Below are 18,727 nucleotides of genomic sequence, written 5' to 3' on the forward strand. Positions count from 1 at the left end.
ACCATTATTTTCCAGCACTGCCTTAACCCACTCGGGCATGGAGTTCACCAGAGCTTCACAGGTTGCCACTGGAGTCCTCTTCCACTCCTCCATAACGACATTACGGAGCTGGTGGATGTTAGAGCCCTTGTGCTCCTCCACCTTCCGTTTGAGGATGCCCCACAGATGCTCAAAAGGGTTTAGGCCTGGAGCCATGCTTGGCCAGTCCATCACCTTCACCCTCAGCTTCTTTAGCAAGACAGTGGTCGTCTTGGAGGCGTGTTTGGGGTCGTTATCATGCTGGAATACTGCATACTGATCATGCTCTGCTTCAGTATGTCACAGTACATGTTTGCATTCATGGTTCCCTCAATGAAGTGTAGCTCCCCAGTGCCCGCAGCACTCATGCAGCCACAGACCATGACTCTCCCACCACCATGCTTGATGCCACACACGCTTGACACCATCTGAATCAAATAAATTAATCTTGGTCTCGTCAGACCACAGGACATGGTTCTAGTAATCCATGTCCTTAGTCTGCTTGTCTTCAGCAAACTGTTTGCGGGCTTTCTTGTGCATCATGTTTAGAAGAGGCTTCCTTCTGGGACGACAGCCATGCAGACCAATTTTTTTGCAGTGTGCGGCGTATGGTCTGAGCACTGACAGGCTGACCCCCCACCCCTTCAACCTCTGCAGCAATGCTGGCACCACTCATACATCTATTTCCCAAACACAACCTCTGGATATGATGCTGAGCACGTGCACTCAATTTCTTTGGTCGATCATGGCGAGGCCTGTTCTGAGTGAAACCTGTCCTGTTAAAAAGTAGGACATAACGTTCAATAACTAATTAAAAAAAAAAAGCAATCACTGACAAATTGCCGTGGTAGAAAAGGAATAAAAGACTGGGACATGCTGTTCTAGGAAAATGATCAACTTCACGGTGGAACAGTAAGTGTGTCAGGCTGCATCACACCCACCTGCTCATTGACTGTTGTGAACAGCATGCCCCAAAGGGCCTTTATCACGAATGGTTTTGCCAGCATAAAAATGATGGGAAATTAGACCTTTTAAATATTACCTGTGCCAAACCCAGTTCACTTCCGCCAGTGAGGAACAAACCCTGACCTCAACAATCACAACCACTGTCTGTAATGAAATGCTTTCTTTAATTCTTGAATATGAATTATATTTTCCTAACACAAATTGACATAAATGTTGAAATCAGTGTTTCGATTGAGAGACATTCAAGTATACTTTCACAATTTTCTCAGAGGGGCATTTGCTGAACTACACAACACATGAACAGTGGTGAAATGTGAAGCCGACAAGCAGTCTCAGTAATTCACTAATACGAATGACATCTTATGAGGAAAAAAAATATGATGAGTAAATACATTTAAACAAATCATATAATTAGTAGAGTAAAAGACTTGAATGTTTAAGCACATGGATAATGGGTTAAATGTATAATTAGGGATCAGACATATAGATTTTTGTCAGTATTACTCTCTGGAGTGACCAGATATGCCAGAAATGGAGTACTTAACATTCCTCACTGAAATGTAGTAAATAAAAATCAGTTGATAATATGTGCAATAAACAGCATGTAAAGGCACGTGTACAAAGTGACGATAGGAGTTTGAACAGGACACAGGATATATTACTAGAGCTGAAAAATGTATGAATAAACTGGCCATGATTCAGTAAACCAGCATGGATTCTGTAGCAGAAATGTTTTTTGGGTTTTTTTTTTTTTTTTTTTAATCAAATGCATTTATGTAAATTATTTACCTGAAAGCAGCTCATCAGACCAGAATCTAGCTCCAGGGCTAAAGACATCAACTCACACACGGAACAATTTCCAAATATCTTCAGAGACAGTTCCATTTTTTTAGTCTCTCTGGATTGATTAGCAAACTTACTTAAAACATCGCTTATTTGTAACTGTAATCTAATCATCAGTGATGGAGCATTAAAAGGAAACTCATCACTGAAGGCAATAAATTGTGATAAAGGCTTGTAGTAGCTCACTGAACTGCTGAAAGTTAGACCATTTAATTTGAAGCTTTTTTTTTTTTTGGACACTGATGAAGAACAACTGAGAAAATCAGATATTAAACAATGTCATGCGTAGCCCTGAGTTGCTTATGACCCGTTTGCATTGCCTTACTGAGTACTATAAAGAAAATATGTAATGCTCTTAACATTACAATATCAGGGAATGCATCTGTTCTTCTGCTTCCACTTGAGGTCAGTGGCATTTAAGAAATGTAGTTTTGATTGAACATGCTACATACAATGAGTTGGTTTCCAGGACACAAGCTTTTTTCATGAAACCTAAGCCTTCTGTTCCTCTGCTGCTAACTCATAAACTGGCTTTAGTGTGTGCATGAATTCAGTATACAGCGATTAACTGTCCAGAGAAGCGTTAAAAAAAAAACTGCTCCCTTTACGATTCCTATTAAAAAAAAAAAAAAAAAAACCTGCTCCCTTTACGATTTCTATTTAAAAAAAAAACAACAACTCCTCTGTGACACTTACATTATATAGACTTGGTACTGATTTGGAGTGTAAGCATGTACAGTATATATGCTGTAGCAGAAACATTACAGTGGTTGGGGGGAAAAAAGTGCATAAAATGTCATCCATCAGTTTGTGGTTACGTTTAGGACTCAAGTGTTGTGATCAGATGATCCAGCATCTTCTCACACATGTAGAGGCATCGAGGGACATGGAAGAACCCTGGATAAAATAAAATGCATTTTTGAAAAAAACTTGTTTTCCACAATATCTGGCAGATCCTTATTTCCCTATTAATATATACCAAGATATTTAATGAGAGGTTGTAGTACTTCCAGAACAACAGGAAGAGCATGGAGTTTCCAAGCTGAATTACAAACTACAGAGTAAAGGACATCTGAGGCATATTCAGTGCATGAAAACTTGGTAAAAGCTCTTCTGCCTTTATTAACAGCGCTCACCTTTGAAAGGTCCCCCTTTAAAATCCAGCACCACTTTCCCCTGTTGACTCAGATATCCGAACCACTCACCGTGCTCTTCGTCAGGAAACTGAGAAAGAGAGAGAAACAGGTCACCAGTCAGCCTTATTGATATTATGTTTACACCTATATGGTCATATGTCTACATTTATAAAGAGGAACCTTTGAGACAGAACAGGCGATGGCAGCTAACACAAATGTTGAAAATTCCCAGTGTAAAAGATTAGAAAAACTTTAGTTATATTAAAATGTTGACTGAAGGTATGGTAATTTTGGTAATGTGACTCACGTGTGTGAAAGTGTAATCGTAGACTTGCGTGAATCTCTCCAGCATTGCAGGATCTCTGAAGTGATCGTAGGCCATTAGATAAGAGATGAGAGCTTCACAGTGAGGCCACCACAGCTTCATGTTCCACTCCAGCTATACAACAAAACCAGAGAACAGAGTCCATCTATCCATCCATTTTCTGTACCGATTATTCTACACAGGGTCGCAGAGCCTGGAGCCTATCCCAGGGAACTCGAGGCACGAGGCGGGGGACACCCTAGACAATGTACCAAGCCATCGCAGGACACAATAACACACACATTCATACTATTACGAAATGCCAATCACCCTACAACACATGGAATCGAACCCCCAACCCTGGAGGTGCTAGGCAAACATGCTAACCACTAAGCCACCATGCTCCAAGCTGTTTTATTTTTGAATGCACGATCATTACTGGTTTCTAACGAATATATCGACATGCAGTCTGTGTACAATGCGTCATATCCTCCTTCTTCAGGTCATTAGTTCAGAACTGAGCAGAGTTTCACACCATGCATCATCTTTTGAGATACTGGGAACTAGAGGGAAGTCCATCTCTGGCCACTGTATGCTAGCATGCTATTATTCCTGTTAGTGGCATCCAGGTAACTTCACTGAATTTGACTTACTAAAGGAGAGATGATCCCGGTGACTCCTGGCGGTGAAATACAACAGCACTTATGGAAATTACAGTTCTTTTCGGTGAGTCAGATCATTTGGCCCAGCTCACCAATTGGCTCATTGCCATTTTTTCATAAAGTGGACAATATTTGCAATATTCTGATCAGCGATCGTTCTTCTTATGGCCGAAATTGTTTCCTATAAATTCATAAATAAAATAACACTAGTTTGCATTGGATCTTATATAAAGTTGTTCTTTTTTCGGCTGCTCCTCCTATTAGGGATCGCGACAGCGGATCATTGGTCTGCATATTTGATTTGGATGGCCTTCTGAAGCAACCCTCCCATATTATACGGCACTGAGAGAGTTCACAGGCTTGTGCAACCCCCAGTGGCAGGACGCGGGATCTTTACTCATTTCGTGACTACTCATCTGCCACATGCACACTGTTGAGAGACAAATGCACAGCTTCATGCTAACAGCAGAGATGTTAAAAAGAGGGTTCCACTGGAGCATTTTGAATAAACTACACTGCAAGTGATACAACACTGCCTACATCTACAAATGAGAGGAAAATGGCTTTTCTGTACATGTAATTGACTCTGACTTTAAAAAAAAAAAGTCAGCTCGAAGAGTTGTTCATGGACGAGACATCGCTAGTGAATAGCTGAATATAGTGAATATGATACTAGCAAATATTCTGAAAATGCTGAGTTGCAGAAAAGAAAAGAGTAAGAAACAAATGAGGAGAAATCAGTAATAAAAAGCAGAGGCACATCTCTAGTTTTATACTGTATACTTGATAATTGAATTGAATTGTACTGAGTTATCATTTGAACCTGGGTGGGACAGTGACCATCAGCGTCTAGGAAGTAGAAGAGTCCTCCATGTTCTTTGTCCCAGCCGGTGAGGAAGGGAACCTCCATGAACTTCTGCACAGCCACATTCTGCAGCTCTGCAGCACCTCGTGCCTTGGCGTACTGCAGCAGGAACCAGCCAGCCTCCAGGGCATGACCTGGGTCAGACAAATATATTTCCGAGGACCAAACAGAGAAAAAAAAATACAACACTGCAACAGAGGCGATAAAAGTATGAAAAAAAAACTGGCTGCTGTTCAGGGACTATAGTTTTGAAAACATGAACCAGTACTGCTTCTGTAGCAGATCTTCTGCTGCAGTTGATCCTATCACACATATTTATGTAAACTATGTAGATAAAGGCAGCTCATCAGAGCAGAGACTAGCTACAGGACTAGAGGCATTAGCTAATAAAAGACAGAGTTCTCACAGGCTTTTGGAGATTTTTCAGTTTATTTAATTCTTTGGTCTGATTAGAGAACTGTTGGCATGGCTTGTTAAGAAAATGGACGGAGAAGTATGAGTTTAATCTCCCCACTACAGAACAAAATATAACCACTTCGACTTGTCTTATTTATAGCCATGAACTAATCACTAATGATAAAGCACTCAAAAGCAATATTCACTCCTGTTTTTCACTTATCCAGACCGTTATAAGCAAGGACATTTTTGCAACTAGAGCTATACACATATTAGTTGAATACCTCTGCCTTGGACATTCATTGTAAGTGAAGATTTACATTATTTTCTCAGTACATGGAAATGTATTCAAACAAAATTCTTGTTTGTGGTAGGCTACATGTGTGGTGGATAGAGATTAGGCGGAAACACTGGAGTATTCTTTTAATTAAAAAGGTCACCAATTCCTGAAAGGACTTAGCTGGAAAGAAATACTTTGGTGTTTGGTTGCACACTTAAAATTGAAATTTTTTTTGGCCAAAACTTTCTTTATAAAATATAAATATTGCAATGTTGTAGCAAGGCACATTAGCAAAACTAATCTATGTATATTTAAATAAATAAATAAATAAATAAATAAACAGGATTTGAAAAATTGTTGAAAAGACTGGAAATTCTAGTCCTTGGGAACTAACCTGGGTTCTGCAAACGTCCCTGACAGCCAGGCAGCTCCTTTCCCTCCAGTGACACATTTTCAAGAATGACCTTTCCATCTCTCTAATGAGAGAACAAGGTGTTTTACAGAGCACTAAAGCAGCAACATAAGGATTCTTACATAATGTATAAATCAAATACAGAACCAAGTCAGACACAGAAAAGCAAAATGTAATCTGCTACTCTACATGTCAACGTTTACAGAATCTGCATCTGTAAAAAAAAAAAAAAGAAGAAAAAAAGAAAAAAGTTTCACAATTTGTCATTATGTACCCTACACACTTCACACACCTGTACATGCTGCAGTATCTGAGAGACACACCAATCACCCAGCTCTCTGTATTTCTCTGCAAGCTCCGCCCTACCCTCGGTCAGCTGATCCACCAGGCACAGGAGCATCATGGGAACCGCCATGCTGTTAACAGGAATATCACCAGGAAGCTGAGGACGACCCAGACCTGACGAGTCAACCCGGACCCAGTGGACCAACTGATCCATCATGTTCTCTGCTTCGGACTGTGAAGAACGAAAGGCAGCACATCACACACCACTTTTATTAGTAGTAGTGCAATTTCAGCACAAGTTTACTTACTGCAGTGATGGGTTTAAGCCAGACAACAGCAGAAAAATCCATCCATCCATCCATCCCTCTTTATCAAATGTATTTATTTATTTCTATGTTTATTTATTTATTTATTTATTCATTTGTATTATTACAATTAAAACTATGCTTGCTTAACTTATTTTATATATAATATAAACATATTTTATGATTCATAATATGATTAATTGATTCATAATTATGATGCATGATCATTCTCATAGATTTACACAGTTAATTCATGTGTGACATTAAAGAACCAGTGTATACAGTTAACAACAGTTCTTTAATGTGCTTTATCATATATACCCTGTTTTGGCATTATCATCTTGCAAGCTGTGTATATGTTTTGTGAGAGTTCTTCATGAGTCCCTTGTTTGCCCTGAGCAGTTAAACTGCCCACTGTTTTTCAGAAAAATTCTCCAGGTCCTGCACATTCTTTGCTTTTCCAGCATCTTCTGCATATTTGACCCCTTTCCAACAGCGGCTATATGATGTTCAGATCCATCTTTTCACACTGAGGACAACTGAGGGACTCTACACAACTATTACAAAAAGTGCGAACGTTCACTGATACATTAAGAGGCAGAACAATAACACGATACATTCAGTGCCAGGGGGTGTAAACTTTTGAACAAGATGATAGGTGTAAAACTAATTTTTTTTTTTCATTTAGTACTGCCCTTCAGAAGCTAAATAAGATATTAACATGCTTCCCAGAAGACAAAATAATATCAATTTACACCGATCATCCTGTTCAAAAGTTTGTGTTGCCTTCCTGAGCATATGATATTGTGATATGCATACTGTGCATCATTACATGATAGTATTATTATCTCACTCACTTCTACCATGTACAATATAAAGCATGACTTTAAATTCCCATTTTCACCTGCATCTCTTTGTCTCCTGTAACCCTGGAAAGTTCATCCATGGCCATGACGTAGAAACACTCGCTGAAGATGGTCCTCTGAACTTTTACTGCTCGACCGTCCCTCGTCAGACAGAACGCGCACTTTCCTGGACCGTCTGAGGCATGCTCTTTAGCAAATCTCTGGAGAAACGCACCACCTGAATAACAAAGCCCAAGTATCACAAGCAGCTTCCTTGTAGCACTTTAACCTTCTAATAACACGTGCTACTAAAATATGGTGAGATTAAGCAGTATAATGAAGTGACAAGACACTGTTTAACTAATAACTCCTCTTATTTATTATCCATGTTTTAGTGAGCTCTAACGGACACAATCATAGTATTAACAATATTAAAGGCTTAAGGAAGTTCATTATCCCATAATATTTAGGATGATTTTTTTTTAATTTTCCCAAATTGAAATCAAGCACAAATAACTAGAAAATAGGCAGAATGGGCAGTTTTGCTTTCTTATAGTTATGTACATCTGTACTATTTATAAAGCAAATTGTTACACCTGATTTTGCAGCTTGAAGAATGTCCGGCTTGTGAAACCTCGGAACAGTGCGATACAACCTGCAGTACATCCACACCTGCAATAGCATTTACAGCTTTAGCATCACAATCCAGTACAACATCAGAACAATTATCCATAAGCTCATTCATTCATCCTCAATAAGCACTTTTTCCTGGTGTCAGGTTCTTGGTGGATCCGGAGTCTATCCCAGGAATTCACACCTGGGGCATTTTATATTCACACCTCCACTTATCAGCATGTTTTTGGGAGGTGGGAGATAACCAAAAGAACCCATTAACCATCAATAATACATGAGAATTTGGAATATTTAAATATTCTTACTTGTCTGCCCTGTAACCACACATACTTGAGCTCATCATAGATCTTCCCATCTTTTCCAATGCAGGTAAAAAACCCACTGTGTCAGAGAGGAAGAGGCAAAGTTTAGAAACAGCCTGTCAGAATTATTAGTAAAGTGTTAATAAACAGATTGTAAATAAAAATGAGCTTATATTCATTCAGCTACAGTAACAGCTGAAATAGCAACTTCTGTATTGGTTGATTGATTGATTTTAATGTTAAAAATAAAAGCAAAAAAGCAAGTCTTAGAAGATAAAGCAGACAGCAATATTAGCCTCTGGAGGAAGTGGTCCTAAGCTGAGCCTGAAATATTCAGTATGCTAGAGGCAGGAAAATGTTGAACTTTACACTGTTACATGAGTAGAAACAGGATCGCTGGCATTAGGAAAGACCAGCACCATGTTTTCATTTTTGTTTGTTTATATCCATATATATGGATATATGGATATATACTCAGCAAAAAAAAAAAAAAAAAAAAAAATCCTCCTCTCACATTCAACTGCATTTATTTCCAGCAAATTTCTTAACATGTGTAAATATTTGTATTAACATAAGAACATTCAACAACTGAGACATAAACTGAACAGGTTTCACAGACAGTTGACGAACAGAAATGGAATAATGAGTCCCTGAACAAAGGGGGGGGGGGGGGTGTCAATATTAAAAGTAACAGTCAGTATCTGGTGTTCACCAGAGGCTTGAAGTACTACAGTGCATCTCATCCTCATGGACTGCACCAGATTTGTCAGTTCTTGCTGTGAGATGTTACTCCACTCTTCCACTTAGGCATTTGCAAGTTCTCAATAACGTCTGGGGGACATATGGTTACATGTAATTTTCCACTACAAGGACGATCATCTGTCCTTCCTGTCTCCCTGTAGCACTGTCTTATGCGTCTTACATTACAGACATTGTAGTTTATTGCTCTGGCCAGATCTGCAGTCCTCATGCCTAACTGCAGCAGGCCTATGGCATGTTCACGCAGGTGAGCAGGCACCCTAGACATCTTTCTTCTGGTGTTTTTCAGAGTCAGTAGAAAGGTCTCTTTAGTGTCCTAAGTTATTGTAAATGTGACCTTAATTGCCTACCACCTGTAAACTTAAGGACTGTTCCACAGGTGCATGTGCATTAATTGTTTATTATTCATTGAACAAGCATGAAAAACATTGTTTAAACCCTTTCCAATAAAGATCTTTAAAGCTTATTTGGATTTTACAAAATGATCTTTAAAATACAGTCTCCTTTAAAAGGACGTTTCTTTTTTGCTGAGTATGTATGCCATGGATCACCAGCAGTAAGACAACACAAATGCGCCATTTTGTTTTTAGGCCATTTATATATAAGCCATTGATAATGACGTTTTACATTACGAGCTTAACATTAAGCAGAAATTAATTAAGCACGACACGTTATTTCACCCATATTGCTCGTCGTGAGAGTTTTTCAGCCAGAAATCCACAACTCTGTCCAGCTCAGTGCGTATTCTGTCACGATACTGCTTCAACAACGCCGCCATCTTTGTGCCTGAAAACACAAAGGCTACACATTAGTATGATGTTATGTACACACGTGTAGATGTCATCTTAACAAAGGCATGTTTTAGAAAAGACGTGATTTAAAGAGGCTTAAAAGCTGCAATGCACTGTGTGTTCTAACACCTATCATAGTCAGCATGAACTTTTTTTAGCAATTTGTGCTACAATAACACTTCTCTGGGATCGGACAGTACAGGCTAGCTTTTGCTCCCCACACACATCAGTGAGCCCATAACCCTGTCGCCAGTTGTCCTTCCTTGGACCACTTTTGGTATGTACTAACCACTGCATACTGGGAACACCCCACAAGACCAGCCGTTTAGGAGATGCTCTGACCCAGTCGTCCAGCCATCACAATCTGGCCCTTGTCAAAGTCACTCAGATCCTTACATCTGGCCATTTTTCCTGCTTCCAACACATCAACTTCAAGAACTAGCTGTTGACTTGCTGCCTAATATAATCCAACCCCTTGACAGGTGCCACTGGAATGGGATAATCAATGTTATTCACATCACCGGTCAGTGGTTTTAACATTATGGCTGATCAGTGTATACATATAACAATAGCTTCCACATGTCTGACTTTCTGAATTTGACATTACTAATCTCCAATAACTTTTTAATGACCTTCAATGACCTCTTACATATCCTCTGAACAGATCAAGTCTGACAATACCTTGGCACCCTGATATTAATAAACTTTTTTTTTTCCCTGCAGATTTTGCAAGACAGTTATCTAAAATCAGCAGGAAAACAATCGTTCCTACTTTTCATATGTAACTTTCTGAAATTCCTTGTAAACAGAAGTGCAATTTAACTCTTTATATGTGCATGTATCTACAATTAAAGTACTATATACAAATGAGCAAAGAGTCACAATTTGATAGCAGGATGTTTCAATGAATGTCTTTTAAAAAAATATGATGAGAGCAGCTGTCACACATCTGTTGAACAGGAAGGTCGGACATGTTGAGTCAGGAATCAGGAATTCCTAAAACTGTTGCATCATCATATTATTTCATTCATGGGTAAAGGTCACCACCATGGGTAAAAAAAATTATACTGATCCACTACAGGGGTTAAGAGGCTTCTTTGGCAACTAATATTATGATACCCTCTCCTTATTAACTTGTTTAACCTCTCCATCTAAACTTGTTTTCAGGAAAGTCCTGGATAAGCCAGATAAAACAGACTAATGAAGCCTTTCAGCCTCATTGTTCAGCAAACAGCATTAACACAACTCAATACACTGAGATCCAGAAGCAAAAAAAAAGTGCACTAATGTGATGTCTTTCCAATACATTACACACACACACACACACACACACACACACACACACACACACACACACACACACACACACACACACTCACTCACTCACTCACTCACTCACTCACTCACTCACTCACTCTCTCTCTCTCTCTCTCTCTCATACACACACACACACACACACCTCAGTGACTGCCTTAACACGTCACATCAGTAACAGTCTTTTAACCAACAGTTTTATATTTTGAACACTTACCTGCTCAGTAAAAACGCACTAAGCGCTTAGTTCGTTCTTTCTTTCTCTCTCTCTCTCTCTTTAAAAAAAAGTCAGCCTTTTCTTCAATTCTGCACTGTTAAACAAACAGCTCAACCAGCAAACTGCACAGCACACATCATATGACCAAGACACCACCTGCTCACGTGTCCAACACCCTCTGCTCTCATTGGTCACTGGGATTCCCGCGTTACCCAATCAGATGAGACCACAAGTGATCGCGGTGTGTTTGGAAGCGTCGAGGAAGCGCTCGAACTGCGCATATCTTCTGTTTAAATTCGCTGTGCATTGTTTTTTTTCTTCTTTTCATCCCCCCCCCCCCCCACATCATAATTCGTGTTAATTATACAGTTAACACTGTATTTTCTCCACTTTATTTCAAATACAGGTGCAAAAAAAGAAGTTATATTTAACACCCACAGCTTAGAACAAAAGTAAACAGACCAACAGTATCTTCAAAGTTGAATATTAAGGAAAACTTTAAAACTTGAAACACATTAAATATGCTTATATTGAAATGTGTGTGGTGTGTTTAGTGATTGCAGTGCTACTTTGTTGGTTGGTGGGGTATTTACGTTATCCTGTGAGAAGTTAGTGGTTATGTGTTGTTCTGACGTAACAAAGGGACTTTAATAGTTATGCTGTGTTTGTAGTGCCTTCAGCTGTAACTGGTAATTTGCAAGTTGTAATAACCTAATTTCCCACATTCTACATGCAAGTGGAAAAATAAAACATGGATGCCCCCACGAAAGCATGTCTTTTATTTGCTCTGTTCGAGCACGTACGTTCGAGCTCATCCAATGCTACTTTAATCGCATTTTTACAGTTATCGGCCTGAGTGCTATTGGTACTGTTCTACTATAGTGAACATCAAAATTCATGCAACCTTTTGGACTGAAATTGCAGCACACCAACAACAAACAGCTTTTATCAGCTGTAGATAGGGAATTACAAGTCGCAACTTCACCTCGAACGCAGCATTAGAGTTATACTAGAGTTATACTTGCTGTTGCAGCGTGTAATTCCCGACCTCCAACCAGGAAAAGCCAAAGAAAACACCCCCTTAACTTGAAATTCCTACTCGTCAACCTGGGGTAGTCTTCACAACTTGCAGTTCCTTCCCAACCTACTGAAAAAAAAATATAGAAACCCTCATAGAATTTGTAATGGTTTTAATGGAAACTGTAATGGTCCCCGTGGGTCTCTACTGGTAATTTGTTGCCTTCTATTGGTGGCATTATATGTCTAATGGATACCATTAAGGATCAATTATGGTAATGGTTTTAATGGTTAACAGTTGATGGTTTGTAATGGTATTTGTAGTGGAAACCATTAGAATTTCTTTGATGTTTCGATAGTTTTTTCAGCAGGGCAGTTTACGAACATGCAGGCACCCATGTAATTTTTCCACTTTGTATGTCAAAGGCACCTAGAGTGAAAATGGCATCATTCCAACCTGTGAATTTCCCCTTAGTCGAATGCAGCACACTGACACCACCATCAACAGGTATTCAGACATCACTGTGGGTAATGTAGGAAAAACGTTAACCAAATTGGAAGAAGACCAACATGTCAATGAAAAAAGTTGAAACTAAAAAAAGTCAAATCAGAATTCCATTACAAAATAAATCTTGGATGACACTGAAGATCACGTGTCAAGTGTAAAGATTAAAATGCAACTCTTCAAGGTGGATTTTTCCTTTAAACAAAGCATATGCGTTGCTCTAAAACCTAGGAGTTCTAAGCTAGAGCTACATTAGGTTGCTGCATTAGGATTTTGAAAAAATACATCTCGACACAGAGGGACAAACACAAACACAAGGTTTTCAGCTACAGTGGTATTCAAAATGCAAAACTCCCATTCGGTCCTGTTCAAGGTTATTCCGAGTGGTTTTGGGAGCTACAGCAGATTTCTGTGTCCTGTCACAGACTGCCTTTGATGTGGCTGATATTCAGGAGTTGGTGTTCTTGTGTAGCGCTGAATGCACTTTTTTCAAATTCTGTCTCACTCTGACAAACTCTAGAAGCTGTATCTCATGCTGTATCTTCTCTTCCTGTTCCTTTTCCCTCTGTTAGATGGAAAAGGATGCACCAAAAAGCACACACCCACACACACACACACACACACACACACACACTTTGTGATTCTTTCATTTATATTAGGTTAACTTATTTTCTCCAACAAAAAGAAACCAATCAGTGAAATATATAATATATCATTTAGAGCGAGGACTAGAGAGAGGAAAGTGGTGCTGACCATCACCTCCTGCTGCTTCTGTTGGCGTTGGAGGAGGACCTGCTCCAGCGGGCTTCTGCACTGTTCCCCCTCCTCTCTCTGGGTCTGCTCCTTCTTCCTCCTCTCCAGAACCATCTGCAGCTCGGGTTTACAGCACACTGCCAGACCCCTGCCCTCCCCAAAAGAGACAAAACACAACCAGGCATACTAGAAGCATTACAGAAAGAAAGAGAAAATAACCTACTAAAGGTTTCATGCCGCCATCTTCCTGCTCAGCGTAGGAGCCAAAACATGAGGAAAATATCAAACAAACTGAATATCATTTCCATATATTCATTTGGCAGGCTCTGAATCCAGCTGTTTACAATTGAGACGTGATAAAATCCATGGGTTTGAATGAACTTTTTTTTTTTTAATTTTCAACCAGTAGCGTGTATCCATAACCACTGAGAACATAACCACAGACCTAGATATTGAATTCTCTGTCATTTAAAAAAAAAAAGAATTGTTTGGTTCATCTTAACAGTTTAAACAAGTGAGATGAGAGATGTGGAAGCAAGAGCAGACGTCAAACCATGTTTTAAAAACATTTACCTTAAATTCTCTGCAATCAAGAACACCAAGCAGTGCTTGAGAACACATTATGAAAATGCATTATTAAAGATATGTTAAGTAAGAAATAAAATACATGAGGCTGTGTTGTTATATCTGTTTTACCTGTTTATAGTTCTGCTTAATGTTGTGGAATGATAGTTCACTTCGGTTTTAGCGACAGTCGTTCCCTCACCACCCTCTCTTTTTACCTCTCTTGTGATGTTAATAAGACAAAAATGCAACTTGTCATTTTACAGAGAAAGCCCTCTGCAATGAAGACTCTTCCGTGGCAGTTACCGCTTTACCTCTGACTGTTTCCCTAAATGTTAAATAAAAGTCTACTCCTTGGAAACTTTTTTGCCATATTTACAATCCATTTAAATTGAGAGTCTGCTGTACAAATCCCTGGGAATGAGCTGTTACTATAGAAACAAAAATGCATTAGAACGAGCGCTTTAATATGATAAACCTATGATTCGTCTTGCAGTTGGCACTACTGTCCGTGTTGCAGTTATAGAAAATGTATCAACATATTCTGACCAATCAGAATCGATATGTTGGCAGTGCTGTTAGTTAGTGTCATTGCAGGAGAGTAGCTGTTACTTGTCACTTGTTATAGTTGTATTACACCATGACTGTTACAATTTAATTGCTTATGCCATTCTGTGGCCAAGGCTAAACTGAGCACTGGTTTTAACCAATCCAGTGTCTCAGCTGTCCGTATGATATCTCAGTGCTGTAAAGAAGAGCTATCCAGTAAGGTGCATGTCTATCGTTACAGTGCCTGACACAGCGCTCATGTGAGACGGTGTACGATTGCAGTCCGTGTGGCCAAGCGTAGTTTGTGTGACACAAAAGACGAGAGAGAGAGAGCGAGAGAGAGAACGAGACTGTCATCAATTTTTAACAGACCTCGATTCACTGCTTCTGCGATTTATGAAAAGGTAGCAGTTCCTTTCTAACGGACCTGGTTGGGTCAGCATCAGTGTCGCTTGCGATATTTCTCCATATAGAGATGACAAACTGAGATGAAGAGTACTGCTCTTACTTCCTGTGGGCCATTAGCAGCTCTCTGTGCAGCTCCTGATGGCTCCTTGAGACCTTCACTGGGTTGTTTAGATTCCTTGGACTCTCACCAGTATTTTGTTTATCTGCATGTTCTGGGATAAAATGAAATATATTGATTTATTTTTTTTAGGTCATCCTGCTCTTTTTAACAAATTCTATTTTAACTTTATATGGTTTCTATTTATTATATTGTTTTATTATCTAATTTTGTGCTATATTAAAGGTGCACTCTGTAATTTTTTAAATATACTTATACACAATATCCTAATAATTACATAACACCAAAAATATGTTTAAAGCTGCAATCTGCAATATTGCTATGCAGTAAATCTAATTTCCTTTACTTCAGGCTTTCGTGGGGGGTTTTTTTCAGCCTAGAAGCTGTATTAGCTCTTATTTAGCTATAGCTTTTATAATTATATTGTAATTTACTCCCTTAAATTAATTATATTATATAAAATATTTCAAATATTAAATAAATGATATTTAGCCTCATACATGTTATTTCCAGATTATTTGGGCTGTATTAAAGGGGCAATTTGTACATTTTATAAAATATATTATTATACCTTAATAAGCATGTAATTTGAAAAATGTCTTTAAAGCTGCAATTTGCAATATTGTCATGACGCAAGTACACGTGTAATTTAATTTATTTCCGGCTTTCATTTTTCCAGCCTGGAAATGAGCTTTGCCCCAAGCCCAAACAGAGCTGCTCCTTTTCCTTCAAAAGCAACTCACAAAGCACCCATGGTTTCAGCAGAGGATGTGTGTTCGGCTGTGTGACGAGAAAGGCTGTCATGTGTCATTGGAATTGCAATTCACCTCACAGCCAGCAGAGGACTCTAAATACGACAGACTGCTTCTTTATCTCTCTTTTTCCCTTTAAAACCGTGGCATTTAATAACAGAACAAACTTTTACATTCTGCAAATGTGTATATAGTAAGTTTTTATGAGCGTAGTGATATTTTATGAGTACTCATCTCACATATAAAAAGTTATAACACAAACTCACCTCTGTTATGGCCATGTGGAAACCCATGACTGTTGATAAACGTGCCGTTTGTCATCCGTGTCCTGAGGTGTGTTGGTCTCAGTGAGCTGCCATCACTGGAGGACAGAGCGTTCTTCAGCTCGTGTTCATACGGTGGTGGAGGGAGCGGGTGCGAGGCTGCTGCCCTCATTGCACACACTGCTTTCAGGGAGGCGATCACCTGAGATTTGGCCCTGAGCCACAGCTCCTGCTGCATGCTGGGAAACTGCAGGGGGTCAGGTGTGTGTGTGTGTGTGTGTGTGTGAGAGAGAGAGGTGATGTTTTGGGGTTGCCAATGAATGTAAAAGAGAGAGCGAGAAGAGTGGAGAGATTAAGTTTCACCTAAGTGGGAGATGTATAATTCATCTAGCACTAATGATTCATGAGTTATCTCAGGTAAATATGTGCAGCAAATCTGATTCAACATTCAAAATATAGCTGATTATTAAACTCATTAAACTGTATCACTGGATTTAATAACAGACATAGGACACAAGTATATGTAAGTGTCTTCTGCATTGTTAAGTTGTCAAGTTGCAATAATAATAAAAACTTAAATATGTGACATTAGAATTAATGGCATAGTAAATGACTTCTTTCATAAGAGCATCATCGTATCAAACCTGAACAGAGAAAACACAATGTAAAGCATGATTCAGAGCATCTGTTATACACCAGTGCACAAGTTTACACTAACAGCTTCTACAAAATGTTTACCTTGCAGTTATTTCTGCGTCATTCCCTTGCTAGCTCAGTTTACTCAAAGTATTGTTGTTAATATGAACTCACCTGAAGTGTGTCACTCCATGAGCGAGTTGTCCTCCTCACTGAGCAGCAGCAGCTCTCAGATTAACACAGCATACATGTCAGAAAGCCGAGTGTTTATCTGAGCCTCTCATCTAAAGAGAAATTCCTGTTTCTACCACAAGAGGGCGGTGTGGAGCAGCATGGACTTGCTGCTGCTGCTGCACACACACAAAAAAACAACAATAACAACAAGCACGTCTCTTCAAGTAAACCACACCGGAAGTTGTTTATTAAATATTGTTGTCGGTGCTTTCCGAATAAATAAAGTAATTTAAACCCTACAAATATATTGATATATTTTCTATCTCACACATTTCTCTCTCATTCGACTTTTAAGACTTGGTCCAGTTTGAGTTTAATGGTATTTCTGGACGATTCCATGATTGCGACGCCTTTTAGCATGTGAAACTCTTATTATTATTTTCATTAAAGAATCAGGAATATCATTAACGCTTCAAAAATGTGTTAACCCATCTCAGACAACAGTACAATATTTTAAATAAAGGTTTTATGCTGACAAATTCCTCTTAATAATGGCTGATTTTTTTGTTTATTTTGTTTTGTTTTGAGCATAGAATTAGCAAACAAAATGTGATGAACTAGCATCCATGCTAATGGCAGGAGGACATTAAAACATTCCAACGATTTTCTTTCAATTAATATTAAATGAAAGAAAATCGTTGGAATGTTTTTAATGATGCTAGTCCATGCACACAACAACACATTCACAATACTATTGAATGAGAGCTCATTTTTCTTCTTCTCATGGTCTTGAGGAAATTCAGATGATGCATCATCCTGTTGAACATGTCTCTATTGTCCATCCATCCATCTTCTATATCGCTTATCCTTTTCAGGGTCAAAACCTGGAGCCTCTCCCAGGGAGCATCAGGCACAAGGCAGGGTACACCCTGGACGGGGTGCCAGTCCATCGCAGGGCACAATCACATACACACTCACACACCCATTCATACACTACAGACACTTTGGACATGCCAATCAGCTTACCATGCATGTCTTTGGACTGGGGGGGGGGGGACACACACTCCGCGCACACACAGGGCCACAGGAATCAAACCCCTGACCCTAGCGGTGTGAGGCGAACGTGCTAACCACTAAGCCACCATTCAGACAACACTGATTGTACCTGATTTTGCACAAACCCGTGGAGTCCATGCCAGCTTGAGTACAATCTGTTTTGCAAAACAAGGGGATATACTAAATACTAAGAATCTTTGAATTTCATTTTCACTCAGCCTGTTATGCTGATAATATAATTTGTAATGAAAAATGTGGTATTCAATTAGAAAAGTAAATAAAATAAAAGTATTTTAAAGTATAGTATAGTATAAAGTATAGTATATTATAAAGTATTTAGACCCCACTATACTGTATGAGCATATAATTATACCGTATATCAGCAGAGTGAGCAGAGATAACAGCTCAATTTCCCTGATTGAGAGAGCAAGCCGAATCAAAAACAGATCTGCTCTCTCCTAAACCTCCCTGATCCACCAGTGTAACTGGAGATCAGACATACCGAGCTCAGGGATCTTTTTACCTGAACGTAATTAGAAAAAGTTTTAGGTTGTTTTTTCCCCCTGTTTTTTTTTTTTAATGCCTCTACAAGCTCCTCA

General features: G+C 39.1%; 2 protein-coding genes across 2 annotated transcripts; both read right to left on the reverse strand.

The window, feature by feature from the left end:
- Nucleotides 1-261: 261 nt before the first annotated feature.
- Nucleotides 262-11,502, reverse strand: renbp (renin binding protein). Its single transcript, XM_053624472.1, has 11 exons — nucleotides 11,334-11,502; nucleotides 9,692-9,797; nucleotides 8,256-8,331; nucleotides 7,914-7,989; nucleotides 7,377-7,555; nucleotides 6,175-6,399; nucleotides 5,865-5,946; nucleotides 4,753-4,928; nucleotides 3,271-3,402; nucleotides 2,964-3,051; nucleotides 262-2,724 (listed from the first exon to the last, which is right to left on the reverse strand). Exons 2-11 carry the CDS (start codon nucleotides 9,787-9,789, stop codon nucleotides 2,648-2,650), a joined length of 1,209 nt encoding a protein of 402 aa, XP_053480447.1. The 5' UTR covers nucleotides 9,790-9,797; nucleotides 11,334-11,502; the 3' UTR covers nucleotides 262-2,647.
- Nucleotides 11,503-14,687: 3,185 nt separating this feature from the next.
- Nucleotides 14,688-16,452, reverse strand: si:ch211-218o21.4 (uncharacterized). The gene is made up of 2 exons (XM_053623898.1): nucleotides 16,266-16,452; nucleotides 14,688-15,341 (listed from the first exon to the last, which is right to left on the reverse strand). Exons 1-2 carry the CDS (start codon nucleotides 16,432-16,434, stop codon nucleotides 15,226-15,228), a joined length of 285 nt encoding a protein of 94 aa, XP_053479873.1. The 5' UTR covers nucleotides 16,435-16,452; the 3' UTR covers nucleotides 14,688-15,225.
- Nucleotides 16,453-18,727: the final 2,275 nt, after the last annotated feature.

The sequence above is a fragment of the Ictalurus furcatus genome, chromosome 5 (genome assembly GCF_023375685.1).
Source record: "Ictalurus furcatus strain D&B chromosome 5, Billie_1.0, whole genome shotgun sequence".
Lineage (NCBI taxonomy): Eukaryota > Metazoa > Chordata > Actinopteri > Siluriformes > Ictaluridae > Ictalurus > Ictalurus furcatus.

Excerpts from the sequence above, each read along its gene's own strand:
- si:ch211-218o21.4 (XM_053623898.1), bottom strand. The coding sequence starts at position 16,434 with ATGAGGGCAGCAGCCTCGCACCCGCTCCCTCCACCACCGTATGAACAC. Across the intron at positions 15,342-16,265 it reads TCCACATGGCCATAACAGAG|AACATGCAGATAAACAAAAT; the intron begins GTGAGTTTGTGT and ends ATTTTATCCCAG.
- renbp (XM_053624472.1), bottom strand. The coding sequence starts at position 9,789 with ATGGCGGCGTTGTTGAAGCAGTATCGTGACAGAATACGCACTGAGCTG. Across the intron at positions 4,929-5,864 it reads GGGACGTTTGCAGAACCCAG|GTCATGCCCTGGAGGCTGGC; the intron begins GTTAGTTCCCAA and ends TGTCTGACCCAG. Across the intron at positions 3,403-4,752 it reads ATGGTCACTGTCCCACCCAG|CTGGAGTGGAACATGAAGCT; the intron begins GTTCAAATGATA and ends TTTGTTGTATAG.